Raw genomic sequence first — 24,080 nt, 5'->3', positions numbered from 1 at the left:
GACACGTCATGTTGTGTTAACACGAAAATTTTGGATCCAATTTGCTAATGAGAGCCTGGAGGAGCGAGTCATCCTTTAACTGTGCATCCAAAATTCTCCCAGAGTGATTTAAGAGCCACAGCACTGGGTTTGCTATAAAGCCTCTGTTTACAAGGCTCCACGGATTCCTACAGAGCAGTAAGTGATTTGCCTCCAAGTGTTTCCTTTATTCCTCATCTCGGAGTGTCTCCCCCTTTCCCTGGCGATGTCTGAAGGGAACACTGTTAATCTCCCGTCTATCCTACTTTAATCTTCACCCTTCCCAGGGAGAGGCACGACTCCGCTCCTCGTGCTGAGGAAGCAATACCTGGCAGTTATGGATTCAGGGAGTTGATTAAACCTGTACCTTCTGTTAAAGATTCTAGGGAACGATTAAGGGTGTAAGACCTTTAAATCGAAGGGAAAGCTGTTTGTGTGGACAGAGCTCAGCAACCTCAGCGTGGGATCCGCTTTCGGTGGTTCTGCCTACTCAGGGATGAGTAACGTCTCCTCTGGAGCCACCCACAGACCAGGAGCTGAGGAAAACTGGTCTTTAACTGTGACAGGGCAAGAAAAGCCACAGTGTGTCGTGACCCTGCAGACACGGACTCTGAACGATGCGAGCCTTCATTCCAAGCAGTCTGTAAAATCACAGTAAATGAAGTGCAGAAGAGAAAAGTGCCAAAGGAGAAATCACACTCACATTTTATGCACCAGGAGGAACCTTCCCTGCATCCACCCTCCAGCAGTGACTATGGGCAAGAATCAGGAGCAGGTTACACAGGCTCTGCTTCATCCCAGCTCGAGTCACCGCAAGCACCTACCCGAGACAGGGGTGCCACAGTGCCTGACTGCTCTGTTCCAGACAGGGATCTGCTCTGCCTCTCACCCTCCAGGACAGGAATCCTCCCGGACTTCCCCAGACCTGGGGATGCGGAGCGTGGAGAAGCATGCTGCTTCTCCAGACGGCACAGCGCGGCAACAAACGAGGGTGGCAAAGGATCGAATCTGCCTGCAGACCCAGAGCTGCTGTCAAGCCAACACCGAGACAACTCTTCCCAAGCAAGCAGGGGTTTGGCTTTGCTCGCTCCTGCTGAGCCCACTCTGCAAAAGCTGGCTGGCTCCAAGGAGTCCTAACAAACCAACCGTCCCCAGCAGCTGCGCGTGACAAAGCTGACGGCCGATGACAAGCGTTCAGGGCTTTGATGGTTGTCAGCCAGCTTCCCCAGCGCCAGGGAGCCCAGTCAGGCTGTCACCAGGAAGCGATAACGGGAGACGGCATCGCCGGGGATCTCGGCACCGAGCACGTCACCCCGGCACCCGGAGCCTTCCCCGAGCAAGGCAGGCGGAGATCTCAGCACGAAGGCTTTTCAAGAGCTGCTGACACCCAAACCAGCACAGCACGCTTTCTGCTTAAAAGAGCCTGTCCTCAAACAGCTGAAAGCTGCACCTAATTCCATACAGAGTGGGAAAAGCAGGAGGGAGCTTGGGAGCTTCCCTGCTTCCACCAGGCTTCTAACATCATGTCTGCATTAGCCAACGCGAATGAAGACGTCAAAGAGGCAATGGGAGCACAGAGAAAGAGGTCCAACCATGTTTCCAAGCAAAATAGCTTAGCATGAGAATGCAAAACAAAGCCAGCTACAGCAATAGCTCTCTACATGTGGATATTTCAGGTTTCATTACTATGAAACCATGTAGGATTAGTGGAACAGCCTCGCAACCAAACTCCATGGAGCAATGCAAGGTTTCTGTGGCCACGGGCACTGCAGCAGTGCAGGTGACCCTCCAGATGCTCTGGAGCAGTGCCAGCAATGAGGACTGGGGTGGGTGGATGGATGGATGGATGTGTGGATGGATGGATGGATGGATGGATGGATGGATGGATGGATGGATGGATGGATGGATGTTCACTTGCATCCAGCCAGCACAGAGGCACTGCATGAAGAGAAGCCTTTGCAGCTGAGCCAGCAGCTCTCCCCGCTGGTGTGACCCAGCTGGACCATTTCAACACCTCCCCACAGACAAAGGGCAGCTGCTGCCCAGAGTTATCCCGTGCCCCACCAGGGCAGCCAGGCAGAAATGGCTTTGGAGAAAGCCACCGTGCTTTTTCCAAGGTCGGGGATGTATTGGCATCACGGAGCACATCCCAGAGCAGCATCAGTGTGATAAATGCATGAAGTGAGAGCACTCTCTCTGCAGAATTAGGGACAGATGTGCCTCTGCTCAGCTACAAACCAGGGCCGTGGGGGCACAGGGAGCCTTTCTTTCTCTGTGTTAGCCCAGAGGCTACGCAGAAAGTTCCCTTTCCAGCCCAGCTCTCACAGAGCCCGACTTTGCTGCAACCCCAGCTCCAAAGCTGAACACGAGTCATGTTGAAAGTGCTCTGCCAGGGAAGCTGCCAGGCAGCCTCATTTAAAAACAGGGAAGCAGCAACAAGCAGTTCCTCATGCTTGATCCGATTACTCTGATCTCTCTTTTGACGCTGCAGACTCAGACTCGTATTTCTATTGCTGCATGGGGGGAGAAGGGGAGGGAGGGAATGTCACTTTGCTGCTTCATATTTCTTTCCTCCTGTCACACTTTGGAGAGGGGATATACACTGCAAGAGCTGGACAGAAGCGGGGGTCTGGAGTGCACCCACCTCACAGAGGAGGTGTCACACAGGTCCGTGGTCCCAGGACCCCACTGGGCCCCCACCCACAGTACCAGCACTCCCAGACCGGCCATGGTCTCATGCTGTCCGTGTTTCATTTCTGTAAACAGCATTACTGCTCTAACAAAAAGGTCTGTTTCTGCACCAAATGTTGAGGTCCTTCAGGTCCAAGAGCCATCACATTTGGGATCAGCACCCAAGTGCATCTCTGTGAAGGGAAGGCCCCACTGCAGAGGTCCAGAGCCACCGACTCAAGACCCTGCTGACAACGTGGGGAATGCAATGACAGTTCTATTCTGGAAGCAGACCTTGGAGGAGATCACAAATCAGATACAGGCGCTCACTAACTGCTAAAAGAGGACACCACGAGATCAGAGCAGTTTATTCCAGACGTAAACTGAACCCAGGGGTTTATACACCCAACTCCTCCAGTCTGAGCACAGCCTTAAGAGGCAACATGACCCTGTAGGCAGCCTTGGCTCTGATGGCTCACTGGCATCTCCCTGATCTGCAGGGAGAGATCTCCATCCCCCACAGCTGCCACTGTTCAGCCAAGGGCTCCAGAAAATGGGACATTTCCTAGGAAAGGCTTAAGCCAGGAGTGTAACTGCTGAGGGCAAACTTCACAGCTGGGATTGGCAGAGGAGGAGAGTTTCCAACACAACTTTCTCCCACTGCCAAATGCACACCTGGGCTTTAAACCACACTGGCAGTCGTTTACTGTAAAGAGACTACTCCCCCTCCAATGCTGGCACCTGACGGGAACTGCCACTAAGAGGGGAGGGGGGACCTGGGCTGTGTCACTTGGGCAGGACCCACAAACAGGGCAGGACCAAAGCAAACCCACCACAGAGCTGCCAGCAGGCAGCACCTGCCTGTGAGATTGTCAGCAAACCGACAACACCGAGGAGCTGCCAGCACTTCCAGGGACAAAAAAAAAAAAAAAAAAAACCTAAAAAAGCAAAACTAAAGACATTTTCCAGTTAAGCTGCAGCCCACAAAAGTTTTATATCTCTGAGCAAAGAGATGTGCTCAAGTATCTCTTTGATCCCTCAGACTGGAACTTAATGGGGTATCAAATACTCTACTGATTCACCTTGAGAATTTGGTAAGGGCAGAGTCTTTGTAATGCTCAAGTTTTTAAACCACAGAAGGACACAGTAAATTAAAACCACACCACAGAGTAAAAATAACCAGCCCAACCCCACAAAGGGACATTGTTGGTCTAAAATAGCCAGGAGTGGAGGACAGCAAATGTCCCTGGCACAACCCAGCCAAGTGTTTTGAATGCAAGCAGCCATCAGCCACATACTGCGGGTGAGCATGTGGTGAGGGCTCAGCAACAGCTCCAAGAAACCCCGAGAACCAACTCTCCTTGGGATCTGTATTCCTTGCTGGAATTTGGAATGGGTGAAAAAGACTGACACGAAACTCAGGTTTTCAGAGCCTCATCCAGCAGTGTACAGCTATTTGCAGGGCTCCCCAACACCCAACTCAACACCCTGCAAAGATGAGAGAGCCTGATGTGCAACACAGCAGGAAAACCTAGAGGTTCAACAAGTAGCGAGGACACCGGGAAGAAGAAAAACTGTTTCCACAGCAAAAAAGGCTGACAGCAGGCGGGTGGTGGTCACACATGGGCAGGGCCTTCAGAGGAGTCGCCTGCAGCCACAGTATCGTGGCTGGGGCTCACCCTGTCCTGGCAAATTAAAAACTGGAATAACTAAATGCAGCTCGTGGCTGAACCACAAACGCCGGCTCATCTCGGCGGGGCAGGGCAGGCACTGCCGACAGCTCGCTGCGTTCCAATTCCCCGAGCTGAGAGGGAACGGAGCCTCGTGGCACTTCCCTTCCAACTCGCCTGCCGCACTTCCAAACCCACCCTTCTCCCCAGCACGCTGCCCTGAAGCGCCTGAGCCCACGCTGGGCGACCTTCAAAGCATTTGTGGTGGAGCTCCCCAGGAACCGCAGCAGCAGCTGCTCTCTGCAGCGTGCAATTACATCCCGGGAAAGAGACTGATTTATGGAACTTAAACAAGTACATACCACTCCTAATTACAACATTCCACCTAGGGTCTCTCCTTCATGGCAGGTTTCCACAGTGTCCCTTTATTTAGCGCCGGTGGGTTTGCACCTCACAATGTCCCCCCGGAGGAACAAGCAAAACTTATTTTTTTAAATATATAGCATCCAGTTTCTCAGTAGACACCAGCTGTGTGTCCAGCTTTGCTTGTGCTCTCAAACCACTGTGTCAAGTATTCACTTCCTGGCTCAGCTCCAGGGAAGGCTGCAGCCTCACACTCCTCTCCTGGAGCCTGCTCAGATCTGGAGCCGCAGACAGGAACCGAAATGTTTGGATACAGGAGGGAGCCCCTGCTTTCCTGACAGAAGTACCACCAAAACCCAGAAGAGGAACAGGTTGTCAAAACCCCTATGCAAAGTCTGACAATAATCCCTAGAAAAACAGCCATTCAAGAGAAACATCCAAAAATTCTGCCTACATTCAGGGTTTGCTTTTTATGAGCAAATGTGTTCTGAGGAGTGCTTGGATGGTCCATTCAAACAGAGGGTGTATCCAGGCTGGAACACAGGCTTTACTCCAGGTGGCCTCAGGCAGACGCAGGGTTAAGGAGCTGACCCATTTTCCACCCAGCAATAGGGCAGAGAGCTCACCGATGGCACAGACACGGCCCCACCGGCCCTGGCAGGGCCGGGGGAAGGCTCGCCAAGCGCCCGGCTGACGGAGCCAGCGCTGTTTGATTACAAAGCCTTCTTTATTTACACACCAGGAAAGACAGCGCAAGGCAAACAAAGGCGACGGCAGCGCAGCATCAGCAGAACGGCCGCGGGTACGGCCGGGGGTCCCCGGGGAGCGCGGCTCTTCTCCGGCCTCCTGTCACCGCAGCCACCTCTGCGCACCAGCAGCGGCCACCCGTGCCAAGGGGACACCGGCAGCGCCCATCCCGGCGGCGTCCATCCAACAGCAGCCACCCCGGGGATGTCCATCCTGCAGAAGGTGCTGACAGCCGCCCCCTCCTCAGAGCAGAGCACGCACGGAGCAGAGCGATCTCCTCGCCTTCCCATCCTCAGGAGCCGCCTTGGCAGCGGTTTCAAACCAGATTGTCGTGCTTATAAACCTGGGCTCAACTGCCTACATGCAAGACAAATGAGCCCAAGCTGCAACCCAGATGGATCACTTTATTCCCCAGCCCCTTCCCCGCCGGTGGTTGCGTCGCATGCAGAACGCAGCACGCGCTGCTGAAGGCCAGGGACGAGCAGACTCGCCTCGCTTGCATACAAAGGCTCCTTGGAAACTCACTCTGTGTTTACTAAGGAGCCTGGCTTAGCGCAGCCGCGCTGGGAGCGCTCGCTCTCTTCATGGGGGGCTTCTCCCGGGCCGCTGTGGTGTCGGCAGACACGGAGGCTGCAGCCACAACCAGCCCCTCGCAGCTCCGTGCCACGGCCAGGTCGCAGCTCCACGCCAACGCCGTCTCCAAACGCCTCCTGAGGCTTCTGCTGGGAAGTTGTTCTCCCTGAAGTGCCGAGTGCCAGTGCTGACAGACTCCGAGTTCCAGCCCAGCGCTGCCCAAGCGCCTCAGAGTGAGCCGAGAGCGCTCCTCAGCCCTCGCCCTGCTGCACAGGGCATCAGGAGCTCCACGAACCGCAAAGCATCGAGAGCGGCTGGAGAGGAGCCACAGAAACACACGGATCCACCCGATCGCACAGGCTCATCCCAAACCAAGTCTCGCTGCTGCCTTTTGCTGTTCCAATCGCCTGGGTGAAAGGAGGCAGCAGAACCCTCAGCTACACTCGCATCACGGCGGTGACACAGCGCTGGCACCACTGTGCCTCGGGTGGCAACCGTGCGGGAGACACAACGACATCGCTCTGCGCTCAGCGCTGACGCTGCCACCTCACACTAATCCCCTCTTTGCAGAACACTGAAGCTAACACTGTTAGCTCGGAAAACGGGGAGAATGGGGGGGAAAAAGGAAAAAAAGGTCCTCAACTGTAAGGAAATTTTACCTAAATGCAGGCAGTCTGGGATTTTATCCTGCGATTCACAACGCAGCACCGCAACCACAAAATATCTGTCTTACCACAACCTCAGCTCACGCCGCGCAGTGCTTCTCACCCCGGTGCACGGGTCAGGCACAGCCACTGCGAGCCGGCATCCAGCCCTGCTTTTGTTTCCCTTCAGCAGCTCTGCGATCCCAAATCACAGTTCCACCCGTTGGCTGGGCAGCGGTGAAAAGGCTGAGCCTGCCGGGGGATCACTCTGGCCTCCAGTTAAAAACTGCCCTTAGAGAATTTGAGGTGAGCAAGACAGCAAAACAAAGGATGAACGCGGCCGTCCTAGAGCCGGGCTCGTATTTCCAATCTGGGCGTCTCTCAGTACCAGAGTCCCCAGGTCACACCGGCGGGAGACACCAGGCAGCGAAAAGCACCGAGCACACAAACAGCACCTTGTGACGAGACATCTGAGGAGCTACAACACAGCGACCGCAGGAACCCCGGGCGCGGGGGAGCCGGAGCGGAGCGTTTCCCCGGCTCGCAGCTCAGAGAGCCGCCGCGGTGGCTCCTTTCCTTCGCTCCGGCTCCCCGCAATGGGCTCGGGGCTGCGGAGCGCCGGGATCGGGGCAGAGTCGCCTTTCGGGGCTGCCCAGCGCAACCGAGCGCAGCCGGGAAGCGCAGCCCTTGTCGGAGGCGGCGGGAGGGCACCAGCCCCGGCCCCGTTCGCAGGGAGAACAAGCTGAAAACGACCCCGGCGCTCTCCCCCCACCACCATCCCACCAAAAAGGCCGCCCGGGAAGAGCGGAGAAGGCATGGACATGTACACAGGCTGTGAATAAAGCTCTTTGTTCGCCGGGCTGGCGGCGCCTTCGTCCCCCCTTTCCTACGAGCGGGATTCAACAGATCGTTCAATGGCCTCTTGTTCTTCCCAAACATCCCGGACACAGCACCCGCTCCTACGGCCGTGTGGCCCCGTGCCGCCTCACGGACATACTGGAAACGTGAACGGCGTTAACGGGGGATGTTCGAACCGAAGCCATCGGAGACGAGCGCAGGTCGCTGCTGCGGCTCCCGGGCTCGGCGGGGCGCGATGCCAGGCGGGGTGGGGGGCTCGCCCAACGCACCGGGGACACCGCACCCCGAGGGTGCCGCGGAGAGGACCCAACCGGCCCCGCTCGGGGAGCCTCGTTAGCCACATTTAATTTGCGCCCGTTCCAGCCGCAGCGCCCGAGCCGGGCGATCGCCCCGAGCGCGCCCAGCTGGGCGGGGGGCGCGGCTGCGGCAGGGGGCACCGGCGGAGAGAGGAGAGGAAGGAGAGAGACGGGCGGGAAGCGAGGAAGAGGGAGAGAGAGACGAAGAGGGAGAGCGGAGCGTCGCGCAAGTTCCACTCAGATTCCAACAGGTTCCCCGCTCCCGCGGGGGTGCAGCATCCCCGCGCCGCCGCAAACACCGGGGGGGGGCGGAGAGGGGGGAGATGGAGGGGGCGCGCAAAGCAATTCGTTTTTAATTGCGGGGCCGCTGATGACCCCCCGGGCAGCGGGAGAAGCCGCTTCCATGGAAACCGGCAGCGGCTGCCCGCGCCGCGCCGCCACGCGCGGGTGAGCCCGCCCGCCTCTCCCGCCGCCGGGGGCGCTTCCCCGGGACCACCGAGCGCTCCGGGCACGGCCCGGGGCGAAGGAGAGCGGGCGGGCTCGCCCCGGACCCGCCGCAGCCGGAGGTACCCGAGCGCCGCCGCGATCCCCGAGCGCGAACCCCCCTCCCCGCGCCGCCCGCCCCGGTCCCGCCCGTCCGTCCGTGCGGGTGCCCCGGTGCGCGGGGGCCGCGTCCTTCCTACCTCGGGGGATGATGGCGGCGGCGGAGAGGAGCAGCAGGAGGAGCGGGAGGAGCCCCGGGGCGCCGCCGCCGCTGCCCGCGGGGCCGCTGGGCTGGGCGCGACCCGCCATCGCCGGCACCTGCCTCGCTCTGCCGCCGCCGCGCGCCGCCCGCGGGAGACGGCGCGTCACGGGGCGGGGACGCGGCGACACGCCCCGCGCACCGCCCCGCGCGGGCCGGGGGCCGCGGGCGGGACCGAGCGCGGCCGGCCCGACCCCCGGGCAGCGCCGTGCCCCCGCGCCGCCCCCGGCCCTGCGCCGCCCCCGGGCCCCGCGCCGCCCCCGGGCCCCGCGCCGCCGCGCCCTACCCGCAGCTTTCACCCCGTTCCCTGCCTTCCCCCTTTCCAGGGTCGTGTGTCCCCCTCCCACCCCACAAAGCATCCTCCTCCCGGGGTACCACCCCAGCATCCTTCCTCCCGCCGTGCGCCCCCGCCTGCGCTCTCCGTGCCGGGAGTGTCCCCCTGGGCATGCCCGCGCTCAGCAGCGTGCAGTTCCCCCAAGTGTGTCTGTGCCCCCGCTCTGCCCCCGTGCATCCTCCCGGCGGGATGGTGGCCCCCGGCCCGGCGCCCCGTGCCGCTCCCCGCCGGAGCGGGCCCCGCGCCGCTGGAGGCGGTGTTGAGCCTTGGCGGCTCCGGGGGAGCGGAGAGGCCGGAGCCCACGAGCCCCCCGGCGGCGGCGAGCGGGGCTCGGTAACCGCAGGCCGGCAACCAAGCCACCTTTTCTGCGGATTTCTCACCCACGCAACGGATTTAAACGGAGCAAATTTACAAGTAAAGCCCCGGAACTGACCCCTGCCGTTCCCCTGAGTGCTCAGCTGCACCGTACCACACGGGAAACGGAACGGCCCGGGTCACCGGGCGATTCATCCCGCCCGGGAAGGGTCCAAGCCTTCCCCCCACCCACGGCACCAGGAATGAAACCACAGAATCGGTGACAATGGGTCCATGCAAGCGTTAATGGAGCAAATGCAGAGGATGTCGAATACTCCCAACCTTATTAATTAGGTTATTCCAAGTTAACCTGAGGCAGGTGAATTGTCAGTTCAGCTTCATCATCCCAGATTCTGCCAAGCTTGAGGTTAAAACCGCCCAGGGCAAGCACTGAGTCACACTGTGGGGCTGGAGAGAGCTTTCACCCTTTGGAATGTGAAACCAATCTGGTTTCACACCCAAGAAAACCCAAAATGCTGCTGCCGGAGACTCGGTTTGGGGCATCACTCCTCCCTCTGTCCCCACCTTCCCCTGCCATTCTCTGTCTCCCATGATGACAGGCCTTTCTGCTCCATAGCCATGCCAAACATCTGTTTCCTGCTCAACAGCTAGAGTTTTGGGCCACCATAACCATCACAATTCCGTAACTAAGCCAGCTTCACCCCACTTAGTGAGAAAGCACTTGTCTTGTGCTGGGACCCCAAATTCCCTTCTCTCCAGGAGGACTCCAGCCCCACTAAACACAGCAGAGCAGCTCCACTGGCTGCCGTGCCATTCCATATCCAGGTATCCTGGGTGCCTGTCCCTAAACAGCCAGCGCAGCCCCCCTGCACGGTATCACACATTGCGACCCGCTGCGCTCAGACATCAATCGAGAGACAACCCGTATTACCTAAGCAGGTTTATAATAATTCAAGTATTCTGAGGGTGAGGACAATAAGTAGTAGGAAATACAATTTGCATAATAAATATCAATATCACAACAGCTAAAGCAAACCATGACAAATTATCTGCTGGTAAATGGCCGGGAGATTAAAGAATGCAAATTGCAAATCCTGAACTCTAGGAAATGACTTCCCTAACCTCCCGCGTCTCGTTCGGCAGACGGACGGGGACTCGGGACGGGCTCAAACTGGCGATGCTCCTGCTGGAGACGTCTTAGTGCCTTCCATTATGCATCAACTTTAATTTCAAGAGGAAAGTGATTTCCTCTGTCCTGGAAGCTTAGCCTCAGATTATTTGTCACAGTGTTTAGCAGTGATGCTGCTGCAGCGCGAGGCCCATTGGCAGTGATTGAAAGCTGCATTAAATCAAATCACCAGCAGCCAGGGACAGCACGGAGCCAGCAGTGGCACTGGGAGCGCGGGCACAGGGGCTGGGGCACGAAGAACCACAGAGGCTGACCTGACCCATGAGCACGGGGGGTGTAATCGAGGGTGTTACGGGACGAGGTCACCCCCTGAGTCCTGCTGGCCGAGTGGGCACTCACTCCTGAGACTCACTTGTGCCAGGGATGCTGGAAAGCCCTGTGCCAGCTCTGGAGCAAGGCTGGAGGCTGTGGCCCAGGGAAAACCCAGGGGCCAGCAATGCCTGTGGATGCCTCTCCAGAACTTTGCCTCAGGGTGAGGAGAGGAGCCAGGGACAGAGGAGAGCTCCCAGGACACTTCTCTGAGCTGCCAGCAGTGAGGGCTGAAGAGCTGCATCCCCTGAAATCGAGCTGTCCCCAGGCCACCAGCTGCAGCTGTAGCGATGCCCAATCCAAAGATCAGCTTTCCTTGCCTTGACATGGGTCAAGAGCGGCAGGAATTCCTCCTGGGAGCCTCACCCGTGCCACTTGGAGACCCTTCCCATGTGTCATTCTGGCTCCCCCCGCTGCGGTTTAGCACATCTCAAAGACCAGATGGTGTTTTTGCATTTTAAACCAAATAAGCCATTGTTTGTTAATTCAGCCTTTAAATCAGAGCAGAAATGAACTTAAAAATGAGAATTCCAATCTGTGGTATAATTCCAGAGACAGAGCCAAGCCCCAGAGTTTAAGACACAGAGAGAAAGGCAGGAGAAGGATCAAGGCGATTTGTGCTCTATCCCCCTGTGCACAGCACAGGACAGTGGCTTGGACATGCTTGGAGTGGCATTTGGAAGCAGGATGAAGCCTTAGATCCATGGATGAGCAGCAGCTGCTGTCAACACACTGGCCCAGGGATTGGAGCAATGCTGGTGCAAACTGGTGCCAGTGCTGCCCCTGTGACTGTTGGGAATGGTTTTAGGGCACACAGCATCACCCAAAGGGTGGCTAATTACAAATAACTGACACTAGCTACATCCACTGCAGAAGAATTTATGGTAGAAGCCGTTTTCGGATGGGATTACAAAACCAATGATCAATTAGTTCCCTTTCCTTGGTTTCACAGGTGGACAAAGGGACCCAAAGTGCTGTTCCCTACATCCCTATGTGTAAGAAGGGAAAAAGAACCTGAAGCCACCCAAGTTTTCCCCCCTAGGAAAGGGAGATCCCCAAGGACTCGTGCAGGTACAGCAGGAGTTGCCATTCCTGCGTGGCTCTTTGAGCCTCACATTAAAGGTGCTGCAGAGCCCACAGCCAAACCGCTTCCCCCTCGCCTGGCAGTGTTTGTTCTCTCACCATTTTCTGTCAAGAGAAATAAAACAGTTGTCGATCTTGGGGAAAGCGCCAGCTCTGAAATTTTCAAAGAGCTGCATGGAACTTTAGCCACACAATTCACATGAAAGCAGCGTGGGGCTAAATCCTGTGTAACTCTTTGAAAATGGAGGAGTTTTGTCAAAAGGAGTCTGCAGAAGAAATAATCAAGTTATAGCGTTCTGGATTTGATGCCTTGACTAAAATACATCTCAGCTGGGTGTGCTGTGTCCCCTCCTCCGGCGGGACCCTCAGTGGGACCACAGAGCTTCTCCTCATACCTGTGCCCAGCCTGGGGAGTCTGGAGACGCCTCTTTTAGGATCAGGTAAAAGTGCAAAGCCTAATTTCCAGGCTTTCATGTGCTGTGACAAAGTTGTCGTTGGCCACACTCTCCCTCTATAAATTCAGGGTTTAGTTACAGCACAAATCGCTCCCAATATATTTTATTTATCTGCCTTCCACTGCAACGAGCAACGCATTTGTTCAAAGTTTCCAGAGGTAAAACGGAAGCTGAAGCTCAGAGCTGTGCCAAGGAGAGAGGGAATGTGGGGTTCTCCAGCTCCATCAGGGCTGGGAGCTCTGGTGGTTGGTGCCCAGTCCTGTCACCCAGAGCAGTGGTGTCACCTCTGTACCACCACACACGTGCTGGGCACCTGCTGCAATCACCAGATTTTCACACAGAATCTGCACAACCTGCAAATTCACACGGAATCCAGCCCAATACCCTCTGGATATTCCCATTAGCCCCTTTCCTGCAGGTGTAGGGGGGTGTTTTTAAATTTTCATTTTTGTTTCTAGAGCTAAAAGATTCCATTTAATTATTTTTGAGCCACGAGTGTGACAATAAAACGCAAAAGTCTTTTGATTTTGGAGCAATCCTATTGAAGATCTGAGGGGCTGTCATCAGTGCAGCATCAGTCTTCATTATCTGATTCTTTTTTCAATTGGCTGAGCTTTACAGAGCACAGGGCTCTTTCAACAGGATGATAAAGGGGTATTTGAAATAAACAGAGAGAGTCCCCAGCCAGCGAGTACCTCGGATTGCTGCGGACTGTGACTTAATGCTAACTCCTGTGAACTCCAGCTTTTTATCTTTTAATAAAAAAGCCATACAGATGGGATTCTTTGCTCAACTAAAACCTTTGTTAAAAAAACCCAAACCCTAAGGAACAACAGATACTAAAAGTATAAAAGTTCTCCCTGAGCGAAGTGTCTTGCATGGATTTATTCAAGACCTCCCCAAAAAAAGAACATTTCCATGGCACTGCTGGCTGATGTGTTGCTGTCCCAGCCCTAAAGAGGAGTGGGCTGGCTCCAGCTCTGCTCACACCAAGCTGGGGTGAGGGACACTGCTCTGACTCGTCCCGATGTGGGGCAGGGGGTGTTTCCAACCCTGGGACGCCTGAGTTTACCCAAAAGTCTCATTTTTGCCCCAGACCCAGCCTCGTGTTTTGGCACAAGGAGCTGCTTCTGCTGTGGCATTTAGTGCCTGATAAAGTGTAGGCTCCAAACACTCACTTTCCTCTCATGTCCAAGCAGCACAACCAGAAAGGCTAAAGCTCCCCAGTCTGCTGAAACAGGATGAAATATTTTCAGATGGTTTTCAAGAAACCAGATTATTCCTCAGTGTAAGGGTAAAGCAGGGCCAATCCAGCCAGCCTGGCTCCCCTGCCAGCCCAACCTTTTCACTGCTGGAGAATGAGGAGTAAGCTATAATTCAGATTTTTAATTTTTTTTTTCAACATGTATCTAATTGAGAAAGGAAAGGGACAAATCATTTTATGCTCTTGCATCATCCTTCCTGCAGATGAGTATCTAATGCACCCGCGCCATAAAATGCAGGAACTGTGCCCTCTGCATGTTGTCGTGACAAATTTCAAATCAAGAGGGTGCTTGAATGGGATTTATTACAATTGGAAGACAAGAAATGGTAATCTTTATGAGCCAATGACACAGAGCCTTATAATAGGAGAATGAAGTATCATTTTAAATGTAAAGCAAATTAGATTACTGGGGTCAAACCCTTCTACAGAGACATCATGTCTTCAGAGTGCCTCGCACATTTGACATCCTCTTTTCAGGTTTCACATTAGCATTTAAGTGTTTTTTAAGTGTGTTTAATATTCTTATAGGAGAAAAGTGCCTGGAAAAGTCAAGACACTGAGATCACAGGGAGGGGAGGAAGGAAGACATCAAAATAAGTGCCAGGGAAGCCACAGCCCTGTGTGAGGAGGGCTCCAGCACCACCGACACTGGTTCAACATAGTCCACGCATGAGCTCAGCCTGTGTCCTACAGCAGAGCTGGGGACAGCTCCATTCACCATCCCAGCACACAGGTTTCAGTGTCAGCATCTGCTGGGAGCAGCCAGGGAGCCAGGGACACTCTGGCACTGCCAGCCCAGCCCCATGCTCCAGACAGGCACCACAGCAAATTATTTGGGGTTTTTTGTTTGTTTGTTTAATATAAGCTGCTGGGAGAAAAAAAAAAATCCCCCCTTTTGATCCCATCAAAGGCCTTATCTTCCCTACCACATGATGTCTCATGGGTGTTGTCTGCCTCGCCTAAATTCCCAAAAACCCAGCTCCATCCCAGTGGTGCTGTTTGACCCTGGGGTTTGGAAACATCCAAAAGGTGCAGAAGCAGCAATCACTGGTTCCCCAAATCACACTACAGGCTCTGAGTTCTCTAAAACACTCTGCTCCTCATCTGCACAAAGTGAGCCTCATAAAGTGACCTCTAAGGACACTAGTAAGTAAATCCAGTAAGACCATCCACTATAAACACACTGCTACCAGTAAAGGACTGGTTTTCCTTCTGGTACATCACTCCTACAAGAGGCAGCAGGTCCTGAGCCAAAAAATGAGGCTGAGATGATTACACCAATGTGAATAAACACCTGAGCACACAATGCAAAACTGGGGCTGTTCCTCTGATTTTAGAGATTTCACATCTTAATCATCTGTCAACACCGCACGTACGGAGCCGGTGCAGAGGAAAGGTCTCCCAGAAGGGATCCAAACACTGCACATGAAAGGAAGAGCCTTACTTAGCCTAGAGGGAATTTCAAATGAGGTTCAGCATTACTGCAGCTCTCCCTGTCAGGAGCAGTTAGGTTTTCACTGACTCCTTTTGTACCAGCCGGGCTCCCTTTGAAGAATTCGCAAACATCTTCACCTTCAGCTCCCATCTGCGCTCCGGCTCATTCCTGGCGTGTGCTCCAAAGGCACAGCCAGGGCTGGGACCCAGCTGCAGCAGGTGCTGGGCAGCAAACAGGGGTTTACCACTCCTGCCCCAGAAAAGCTGCTCATCTCAGCAGACAGGTAAGGGGCCAAGACAAACACTGCCGGAGGGGCAGAGGAAGAAGTGGCCGGCCCTGGCACGCTGCTGGCCAGAGCTGAGAGCCCAGGAGCATTCTTGGTGCTGCTCCAGGACACACACCAGGGTCACCAACCCCTCAAACCAGAACAAGGAGACTCTGATGAGACTCAGTGCTTATTGCTCCTCTCCTTTCCACCTGCCCTCCTCCTCACCGGGGAGCATCCTTCTTGTTCATCACCAGAGACAGGCTGTGGGCATCGGCACAGGCTGGAGAGAGAGACAGTGGCTGCCACAGACACACAACAAGCAGGAAAATCTCAGTGTGCACCTTCCCTGAGGGGAAGTGCAAAGATCTCACGGGGGTGCTCACAAAAGGACCCCAAACTTATCTTCTTAAGCAAAAGGCTTTGCCTGAACTGAGGATTTGGGAGGGCAGACAGAGGCAGGCTGATCTCCAAATGGACTTTGGGAGATAAAAGGAGAGCCGTGCTTTCCAATGGGATTGCTGGGCTTGCCGGCCCCCAGCCAGGATGCTGCAAAGAGCAGCATTTGCAGGTTGCCATTGCAAAGCTCCTGCCATTCCCTGAGCTGGATGGATGAGACCCAGAAGTCCCTGAGCACAGGCACCCTCTGCTCAGCATCCTCCGTGTCCTTCCTGCCCTGCTCAGCCCCCAGCAGCACACCGGGCTCTGAGCATGGAGCCATTATACATGAACACACCACACACACACACACACAGACACACACACACATGGGGTTTTAAACATGCATCTTAGCCCGGTAATTGCAGGGCTTTTGTAAGCTTGTCTCAACTTGCCGACAGCTACAGAGGAAAACATAATTCGTTAACTCTATGCGAGTATTAAAGAACAAAGCTGGAACTCCCATACAATTATATTTTATCTCAGAGCAAGGTGAAATCATTAGATATTAGTGAAGTGCAGTGGCACAAAAATGATCTGTTAGCGGGGGTTCATTACATTGTATTTCCAGAGCCAGGAAGATCAATGTGTTCATGCATCATGAATTAGTCTCATGCCTTCGTCTTCGCTGCTCTCCGGAAACCCAACATGATCTATCGCCAGCCATACATCATTGTTTCAGCATCGCCCAGCAATGACAAAGCTCCAGTTTCCACTTGTCACACTGACCAGCTGCATTTTTCTGCACAAGAGACAAAAAATGTCGAGGAGGAGGAAGAGGGTCATTTCTGGGCCAGGCTTCGCAGTAAATTTCAGCCCTTCAAACCTCTCCTGTTTCTGTAGATCCATCACTTTTATAATCTGTGCCTAAACTTGCTTTCCTTGCTTATATCCAAAGCCTGGAAGAGCTGAGGGAAATTGAAGGAATGAATCCATTAAGGGATTCTGCTAAGCTCCTTCCCGCTGGTGCAAAGCTCTGCCTCCTTGGGTGCATCCTCTGGGCTTTTGTCTGGAGCAGAGGAGCTCCCATCCCTCAATCCATTTGTCCTCTCCCCCTCTGAGTCAACAGGAAAATATCACTTTCCCAAACACCTGTCAGTGTGAGCTCTCTGGAAGAGCCTCCTCTGCTCTTCCATTTTTCTTCCCTCCGACACCCAGACCAGGAGATGCTGCCTCCACCTTTGCTCACCACCAGCCAGGGCAAAATCCTCCTTTTCCCCGCTGTCTAATCCAGTCAGAAGTTTGAGTGTTCCCTTTTCCCTCTTGGCCACAGAAACATCCACGGCTGCACACTGCAGTTAACGATGGAGACAGGCAGAGCATGGCAGTTGCCTGGCTTCTCCCACTGCCAGCTCTCACCCCTGCCCAGGCCGGAGCAGCTGGACAGCCCATGACTCTGACGTCCCCTCACCAGCCCAGAGCATCTCCGAGATGTCACTGTCCCTATTTCACAGGGTACCGAGCCGGGGACCAGCCCCACAGAGACTAAGACAACACCTGGGTCTCCACTGCTGCCCCTTCCCTGCTCGTGGGCATCCAGGCAGAGCAGAGGGGCTGTGCCCTGCTCAGCTGGAGGGTGGGTGGGTGGGCAGGAGCTGCCTTGGCACTGCCAGCCCCACCACCCAGCCAGCACTGCTTCCGGGCACGCAGGGGCCAGGCTGCAGCGTTTGTTTTTTTAAACCCATTGATCAGCACTGTTTGAGACATGACAGTGTGCCAATACTTCCCTTGTTACGTGACAGATGAGTGCGCGGACCCAGGGCTAATGCTGCTCTCACTCCTTATTATTCACTAATGCTCACAAAGCAGCTGACAGTGGGCTGAGCTCTTTAGGGCAAATCGTTCCTTTCCTGGCCTCGGATGCTTTCAAGGCAACGATTCAGCCATGGCTGGTCCCTCAGACTCCGTTTGGGTTTGTCTGAACACCTGCCCTGCCCGCCAGGAGGGAGCTGCCAATCCTTCCGTGCCCTCTCCAGGGAATCCCAGAATCCCTGAGGTTGGGAAAGATCCCCAGGACCACTGAGTCCAAGCTGTGCCCCGTCCCCACCTTGTGCCCAGCCCAGAGCACTGAGTGCCACATCCAGTCATTCCTTGGACACCTCCAGGGATGGGCACTCCAAACCTCCCTGGGCAGCCCCTGCCAAGGCCTGAGCACCCTTTCCATGGAGAAATTCCTGCTGGTGTCCAACCTGAGCCTCCCCTGGCCCAGCCTGAGGCTGTTCCCTCTCCTCCTGTCCCTGTTCCCTGGGATAAAATCCCAAATCTCTCCTGGCTGTCCCCTCCTGTCAGGAGTTGTGCAGAGCCAGAAGATTCTCCCCCCGAGCCCCCTTTTCTCCAGGCTGAGCCCCTTTCCCAGCTCCCTCAGGCAGAATTACTCTCCCAGTCCTCCCCATCACCCGTCATCCTGCCCCTGTCCAGCCCTTGGCGGGGGCCGGGCAGGGGCTCCTGGCCGGGGCAGCCGCTCCAGCCCTCGCCCCGGCCGCGGCTATTGACTGCGGCGAGCAGGGAGCCTTTCAGTGCCTCTTTGTTGGTTTTAAACAATGACTGTTGCCAGAGCTATTTCTGCTTCCTCTCCCCCGCTTGCCCCCTCCATACAGCGCTGGGGCTCTTTTTTTTTTTATTTTATTTTTTTTAAATCAATGGGCTCGGATAGCGCCATACTCAAAGTGACCTTTCGAATCCCAGCCGGAGCCAGGTCAGCTTAAATTGTGCTCTCCGCCCCCGCAGAACATGAAAGCCTTTTCATTCCTGGCTGAAGGGCCGGGGAAGAGCGCGGCTGTTTTGAGGACATCCACTGTGAGCCCGGGCCTGGCATGAGCAATAATCGGTGGCTTCCTACCCTCAGCAGCGCCGCTCCGCCGTGACCGGCACCATTATCTGCTGCATCCTGATTTTTTGGCCACCCTATTTCTGCGCTTGGAAAAGCAGCTGAGATATGCAGCTGAAATCCTGACACCTGAAAGCACGTGGAAATCCAGACAAACCCGAATGTTGTCTCCACAGGGGGGTTGGCAAGCTTCCCGCCGAACATGCCTGGCAGGGAAGCGCAGCTCTGAAAGGCTCCAAGCCTTTGCAGGGCCCGCAATCAGGCAGGTATTTTGTCTGCTGGGGAAACCAGAAACCTCACTTTCGTGCCCTCCAGTCCATAATTCTCACACACACCACTAAATTCTGGCATCTGCCTCAGCAGCAGCACCACAGAGCAGCACACCATGAACTACACAAGCCCAATGGATTCCCTGTGCCCCCCGTTTCCAGGTGAGATATTTTCCTCCAGCAAAGAGAAGGAACAGAGCGAGACATGCCATGCTCAGCGCAGGCAGGAGCAGCTCCTCTCACAGGGAAGCAGGAACAAATTGCTTCTATTTCTTGAAACCTCTTCCCAGGTGTACTTTGCCCTTTCCAGATGGAAAGGGGAATCAGCTGGGCTCTAACAGCGCTCTGAATTCCCCTCTGTTATGGCACCACAGACTGCCCATATCAAACACATTCAACTACAAAGCTGTTCCTGAATGAATGGCCAAATACGCTTTGCCCAGGACGCTCTCCTTGGGCAGGGGTGTCTCAGGGCTCTGCTTGTTGTGCTGCCTCTGGCACCTCAAACACACCCTGGGTGTGTGACTGCTGCCAGCATCACCTCAGCCCCTCCCTGGAATGCCGTGCCAGGCCAGCTCCTTAGCGCTCCACCATTAATCCAAGGGCCAGAAATGCAGGGAGCACAATGGAAAATGAGCAGTGCTGCACTGATGCAGTTTGGGAAAAGCTGTTTGTTCTCTACAGTAAGCATCCTGCTCTCCCAGCAGAAATCCATCTTCTGCTGCCTGAAGTGATTTTTTCCCCATTTTATTTCAAGAAGATGTTCAGCATCTTTTGGCATTTTACTTGAAAGTAAGGACCTCAATGGTCTTTCATACTCAGAGCTTAAATGAGTGGCTTGCTAATTATTTACTTGACCACTTAGGCTTCTGATATCTGCAAACAGGTTTCAATTTTCTCATTATTGGGAATTAGTCAAAAAGACACTGTGCCACTACAGAAAATCAATGGCTTTGATCATATTTCCTTTGCCACTATTGGATGTTTACAATTTAAGCTGTATTAAATTACAATTGGCTTCAGAGGTCCAGATCTTATCTGGGCTGATTTGCTTGGCGAGTGGAGGGGTCGCACAGTTGAACTCAAGACTTGTTGGACTTGCTCCCAGCCAGCTACTGATAAAGAAAACAAATGTTTTAAAGATAGGGAAGGGGTGGGGAAAAAGCTTATCCTCCGCAGGACTGGTGAGTTGTGGGCATATCCCCAGAGCTTGCCTTGGCTCCAGTGAAGAGGAGCTCCTGGAGATGAGGTAGCTGCTCCTGCAGGGTGTCTGTCTCTGGGAGCAGAGGGACAAAGCTGGCACCCCTGGAGCTGGGGGTGCTCCGTCGGGAACGTGGTTCCTGGGTCCTTGCACATCCCACTCCTTGCAGACCCTGACCCCCAACAAGGATGCTCCAGGTCGAGCAGAGTCCACAGCAGCCACCCCCACCATGTCCAGGTCCCCAAGGGGCCTGGGGGGACCTTCAGTGTGAGAGCCAAAGCCGGGGGTGACCAACGGCTCTGAAGTGGCATCACACAGAGATGCAAACCCTGCTCTGGACATTTTATCTGATTCCAAAGCCTCAGGGAACACAGGCCACAGCACAAGGTGCTACAGGGCTCCATAAATATTTAAAAGAACAAAAACCAGGCTCAGTTTGACAGGGACCTGGCTCGCTGTGACTCGGCCCTCATCCTCTCCTTTGCCTGGGCTGGGATCCTGGCCACCCTGCATGTTTTAAATTAATATCCATGACTCTCCTGCCTCCCTGGCAGCACCTTGGCTTCTCAGTGAGTCACAGCAGGGACAAAGCCCTGCCTGTGTATCTCACGCACCTCTCCAGCCTTTGTATGTGGCTTTGTCTCCGCGATGCTTTTGTGGAGAGACATACACGGGCTTCTCTTTCCTCTAGAGCCTCTTCACAGGCTGATTTGGACTGAAGGGTGGAGGAAACAAGCTCATTTTTCTCGGGCATTGTGTTAAAAATACCTTCACCTCTGCAAGAAGCAGCTGCTGTTCCTCACCGGCATCTTTCTCTTTCAGACCCTGGTGCCCGTGGTTAAAGGGACAAAAGCACAAGGATAAATTGAAGGGACAGTGCTGCAAGAGAGCTAAATATAAGTGCCCCAAGAGCAGTGTTTCCCAATTTGAGAATTGTTTGCTGCTGGATTTCTACTCCCCTGACAAAAGGTCCCTTTCACAAGCCTCCAAGAAAGGGCCAGTGAGCCCTGGGAGCACATGGCCAGAGGGGACGAGGACTGTGGCACATAATGGCTCTTCTCCCAAGTGCCAAAATCCAGACACATTTCACTGCCCACGCCTGGGAACGCGGCTGCACAGCCCTAATGAGGCTCAGTGTGGGCTGGGTGGCCCCGAAACTGCCCGAGCTGGTGAGGAGATGTGATCAGCAAACCCGAAACTTGAGGGATTTTAAGCGCTTTTGACGGGGCATTTTATTCCCGTGTAGGATGCATCCGAGAGATCTATTATGGCTGTCAGGAGAGGCTGGGGCTGCAGAGGAAGAGTTAAGTGATGCCCAGTGACACTTGCTGTAATCAGATTTTCACATTGTTTGAGGAGATACAGTTCCTGAGCTCCCCAGCTGTCCGGCCTCATAACCCAACACATCTCCCAGCGCGGGCGGGACGCAGCTGGCACCGAGTTCCCGAGGAGGCCACGGAGCCCAGATCAGCCTGAGCGGACCAGGAGCTCCCCAGGGCAAGGTAATGCTGTGATGGAAAACCAGGTCGCCAGAGCTGCTCCCCTTCCCCTGTGCATCACCTGTCATCGAGCTCCCCATGGAAGTGGGGGAATGTTCTCCTCAGCACAGCCATCCCAGGCAGGGCGTGAGCCCGGCTGCAGCCCTGGCACCGCACATCTCATGGGCTCAGCCACTTTCCCAGGCCAACATTTTGGAAAAAAGCTCAAATCCCCAAGTCACACACAGGCTACTGGGGTTTTTCCTTTGTGTCTCCTGGACAAAGAGCTCACTGGGAGAACAGGAGTTACAAAAGAAATGTTTGTGACACACCTCAGAGCTGGAACCCTGACTGCAGGGTGAAGCCACCACTGAGCTGGTGCCTGTGCTCCACTGAAACTGGAGCCCGGGAGCACTGGGCAGCCCAGGGTGCCTGTGGGGAGGGCCAGTGGTGACCGAGCCCCGGACACAAGGCACTGCACAAACACAGGAGTGCAGCCCAGAGGAGGATGGGGGCACACAAGAGGGTTCACGAGTTGCTGGCAATACATCCCTGCTGGTAGTGCAATAAAGTACATAAAGCCCTTATTTTTCTTAATTATTCCTGATATTTCACCTGTCATGTTGTCAGCTTCCTCTGAGAGCAACGATAAATAGTGCTTCTCATCTCACACCCTCAGGGAAAGCTTGCTATTTATTCCTGTGATGGGCAAGACATCATGACTAATTAGGAAAAATGGGAGCCCGCTTGCACCCCAGCAGGAGAGGTGTCCTCAGCGGCTGCTCTGGGGAGATGGGTGGGTTTGGGCTGTGGACCTGCAGCAGCTGCCCCTGAGGCATTTGGTTGCTGCAGTGTGGGAGAGGGGAAGGGTGGAGAAGGGGTTCCTCCAACCCCCAACAATTGAAATCGCAGAATTAATGGATTTTCCATCAGGTAAGTGGTCCTAAGTGGGCAGATGCATTGCCAGACAGACTGCCCAAGAGTTAAAATATTAAATTATGAAACTGGGGAGTCCCTCCATCCCCACTCAGCCCTCGCAGACCCAGGGAGTTCAGCCTCTGCACTCCTGTCACAAATCCCAGCCAGCAGTGCAGTTCCAGGGGCGGGAGGATTTGCTCCTTCTCTTCCCCTGCTGCCACCCACACTCCCATCATAACAAGGTAATGGAGATCACGCTGCAGAATGCAACTCGTGGCAACTGCAAATACTTCAGATTAAAAGTAAGGAAAATCAGTGCAGAAGTTGCTGTGACCACAGACAAGAAGAACATCTCAGATGTGCACTAAGCACCAGAAACAAGGCAGCCTCATCCCTTCCCTTCTCCCTTCTTCCACCAGAGGTGGATTCATCCTAATGCATGTCCTAAATGCACACCCAGGGGTAAAACCCTCCTGTAGCTGCAGAGACAAGGCTGGAGTTCACCAGCACCAGTACAGCTCCCTGGGGAGGGGGAAGGAGGCCCCCACAACCCCAGCCAGTCACAGCATCTGCACAGCAGCTGGAAGGGAGCTGGAGGAGTCTGTTCCCGGTGACATGCGGCGAGGGCTGGGCAGAGCTGGAGTCTTTATGTTGGGAAAACTAATGAGCGCAAAACTCCTCTTGTCACTGTCACGTCAGCCAGCGCCGGCGGATTGTCGCAGCCAGTTCCGCACTGTCATGTCGGGTGAGAGTTATTTGTTTGCAAATTCTACCTCTGGGCACCAGCCCCCTCTAAATAAGCTGTCAGAGGCAGCGGCGGGTGGGAGAGGTGCGTGGGGGAACCTCCTCACAAATCGATGTAAAATAAGAGATTGCAGTTGGCAAATCTCTTAACTGGGAGCTCAAAGCAGGCGCAGGCAGCCGCGGGGAGCAGCAAACCTGGAGCAGCACTGCAGCCCTGCCACGGGCCCAGCAGCACGAGCAGCACCGGATCGACTGGGAGAGCGCCAGCCCCAGCTACAGGAACGACACAGGGCACAGCAAACTCCTGCGTCAGTGCCTCCTTCGTCCAGGATTTATCTTGGCTGATGTGCCAAGGCTGCCAGCTCTGCTGCGTTCCCACCCATCCTGCTCCGGGCTCCCGGCCATGCTCTGAGGATCCAGAGCTCCTCGGGGATGAGCAGCTTCCCCCAGAGCCACGGGGCCGGGAGGGAGGGGAGGTAGATGGGACAGAGCTGGAGATGGGCAGAGGAGAAGGTGTGGTTTCATCATCGGCCCTGTCTTCCCAAAAGCTTGGGTGCCGACGAGCCGCCCCTTTCTGCCGGGCTCCGCAGGGACCTGGGCACCCATCCAGGCGGGGAGCGGGCGGGAATGTCGCTCCTTCAGCCACCTCTGAGCTGAAAGCCAGCTCGCACCCTCTCCCTCTTTTCTCACGTTCATTTTGGGCTCAGCGCTGCCTCCATATGCCACCAACATTCCCCATTCATAAAACCCCGCGCCTCGCTCACGTCTCCGTAGAGACACTGTTTATAGAAAGAGCCAGGCACCAAAGCCTGCCTGCCAAGCACATTCCAGAAACCAGGAAGACTCCAAGAGTTGTGAGAAAATCTGGAAATGACGTCTTCTGGAGTGCAGGTGGGTGGAAGGTGGGAGATGCCCTGTGGGGCTCTGGCACCTCAAACTGGGCCAGCATTGGCCCCATTCAGGATCAGCTCACTG

General features: G+C 55.0%; 2 protein-coding genes across 10 annotated transcripts in view; both read right to left on the bottom strand.

The window, feature by feature from the left end:
• CADM1 (cell adhesion molecule 1) overlaps positions 1-8,680 on the bottom strand; it is a 138,410-nt gene extending 129,730 nt beyond the window's left edge. For all 9 annotated transcript variants that reach the window (XM_068172111.1, XM_068172113.1, XM_068172115.1 and 6 more), the window contains exon 1: positions 8,523-8,680. In XM_068172111.1, the coding sequence (XP_068028212.1) occupies positions 8,523-8,631 (109 nt within the window). In that variant the 5' untranslated portion in view covers positions 8,632-8,680. The remainder of the gene's footprint in view (positions 1-8,522) is intronic.
• Positions 1-24,080, bottom strand: part of ZPR1 (ZPR1 zinc finger) — a 437,500-nt gene that overhangs the window by 212,175 nt on the left and 201,245 nt on the right. The window lies entirely within an intron of this gene.

The sequence above is a fragment of the Anomalospiza imberbis genome, chromosome 24 (assembly GCF_031753505.1).
Source record: "Anomalospiza imberbis isolate Cuckoo-Finch-1a 21T00152 chromosome 24, ASM3175350v1, whole genome shotgun sequence".
In the NCBI taxonomy this organism is placed as follows: Eukaryota; Metazoa; Chordata; class Aves; order Passeriformes; family Viduidae; genus Anomalospiza; species Anomalospiza imberbis.
Note: the sequence above shows the minus strand (reverse complement) of the source record. Positions and strands in the feature narration are given on the sequence as shown.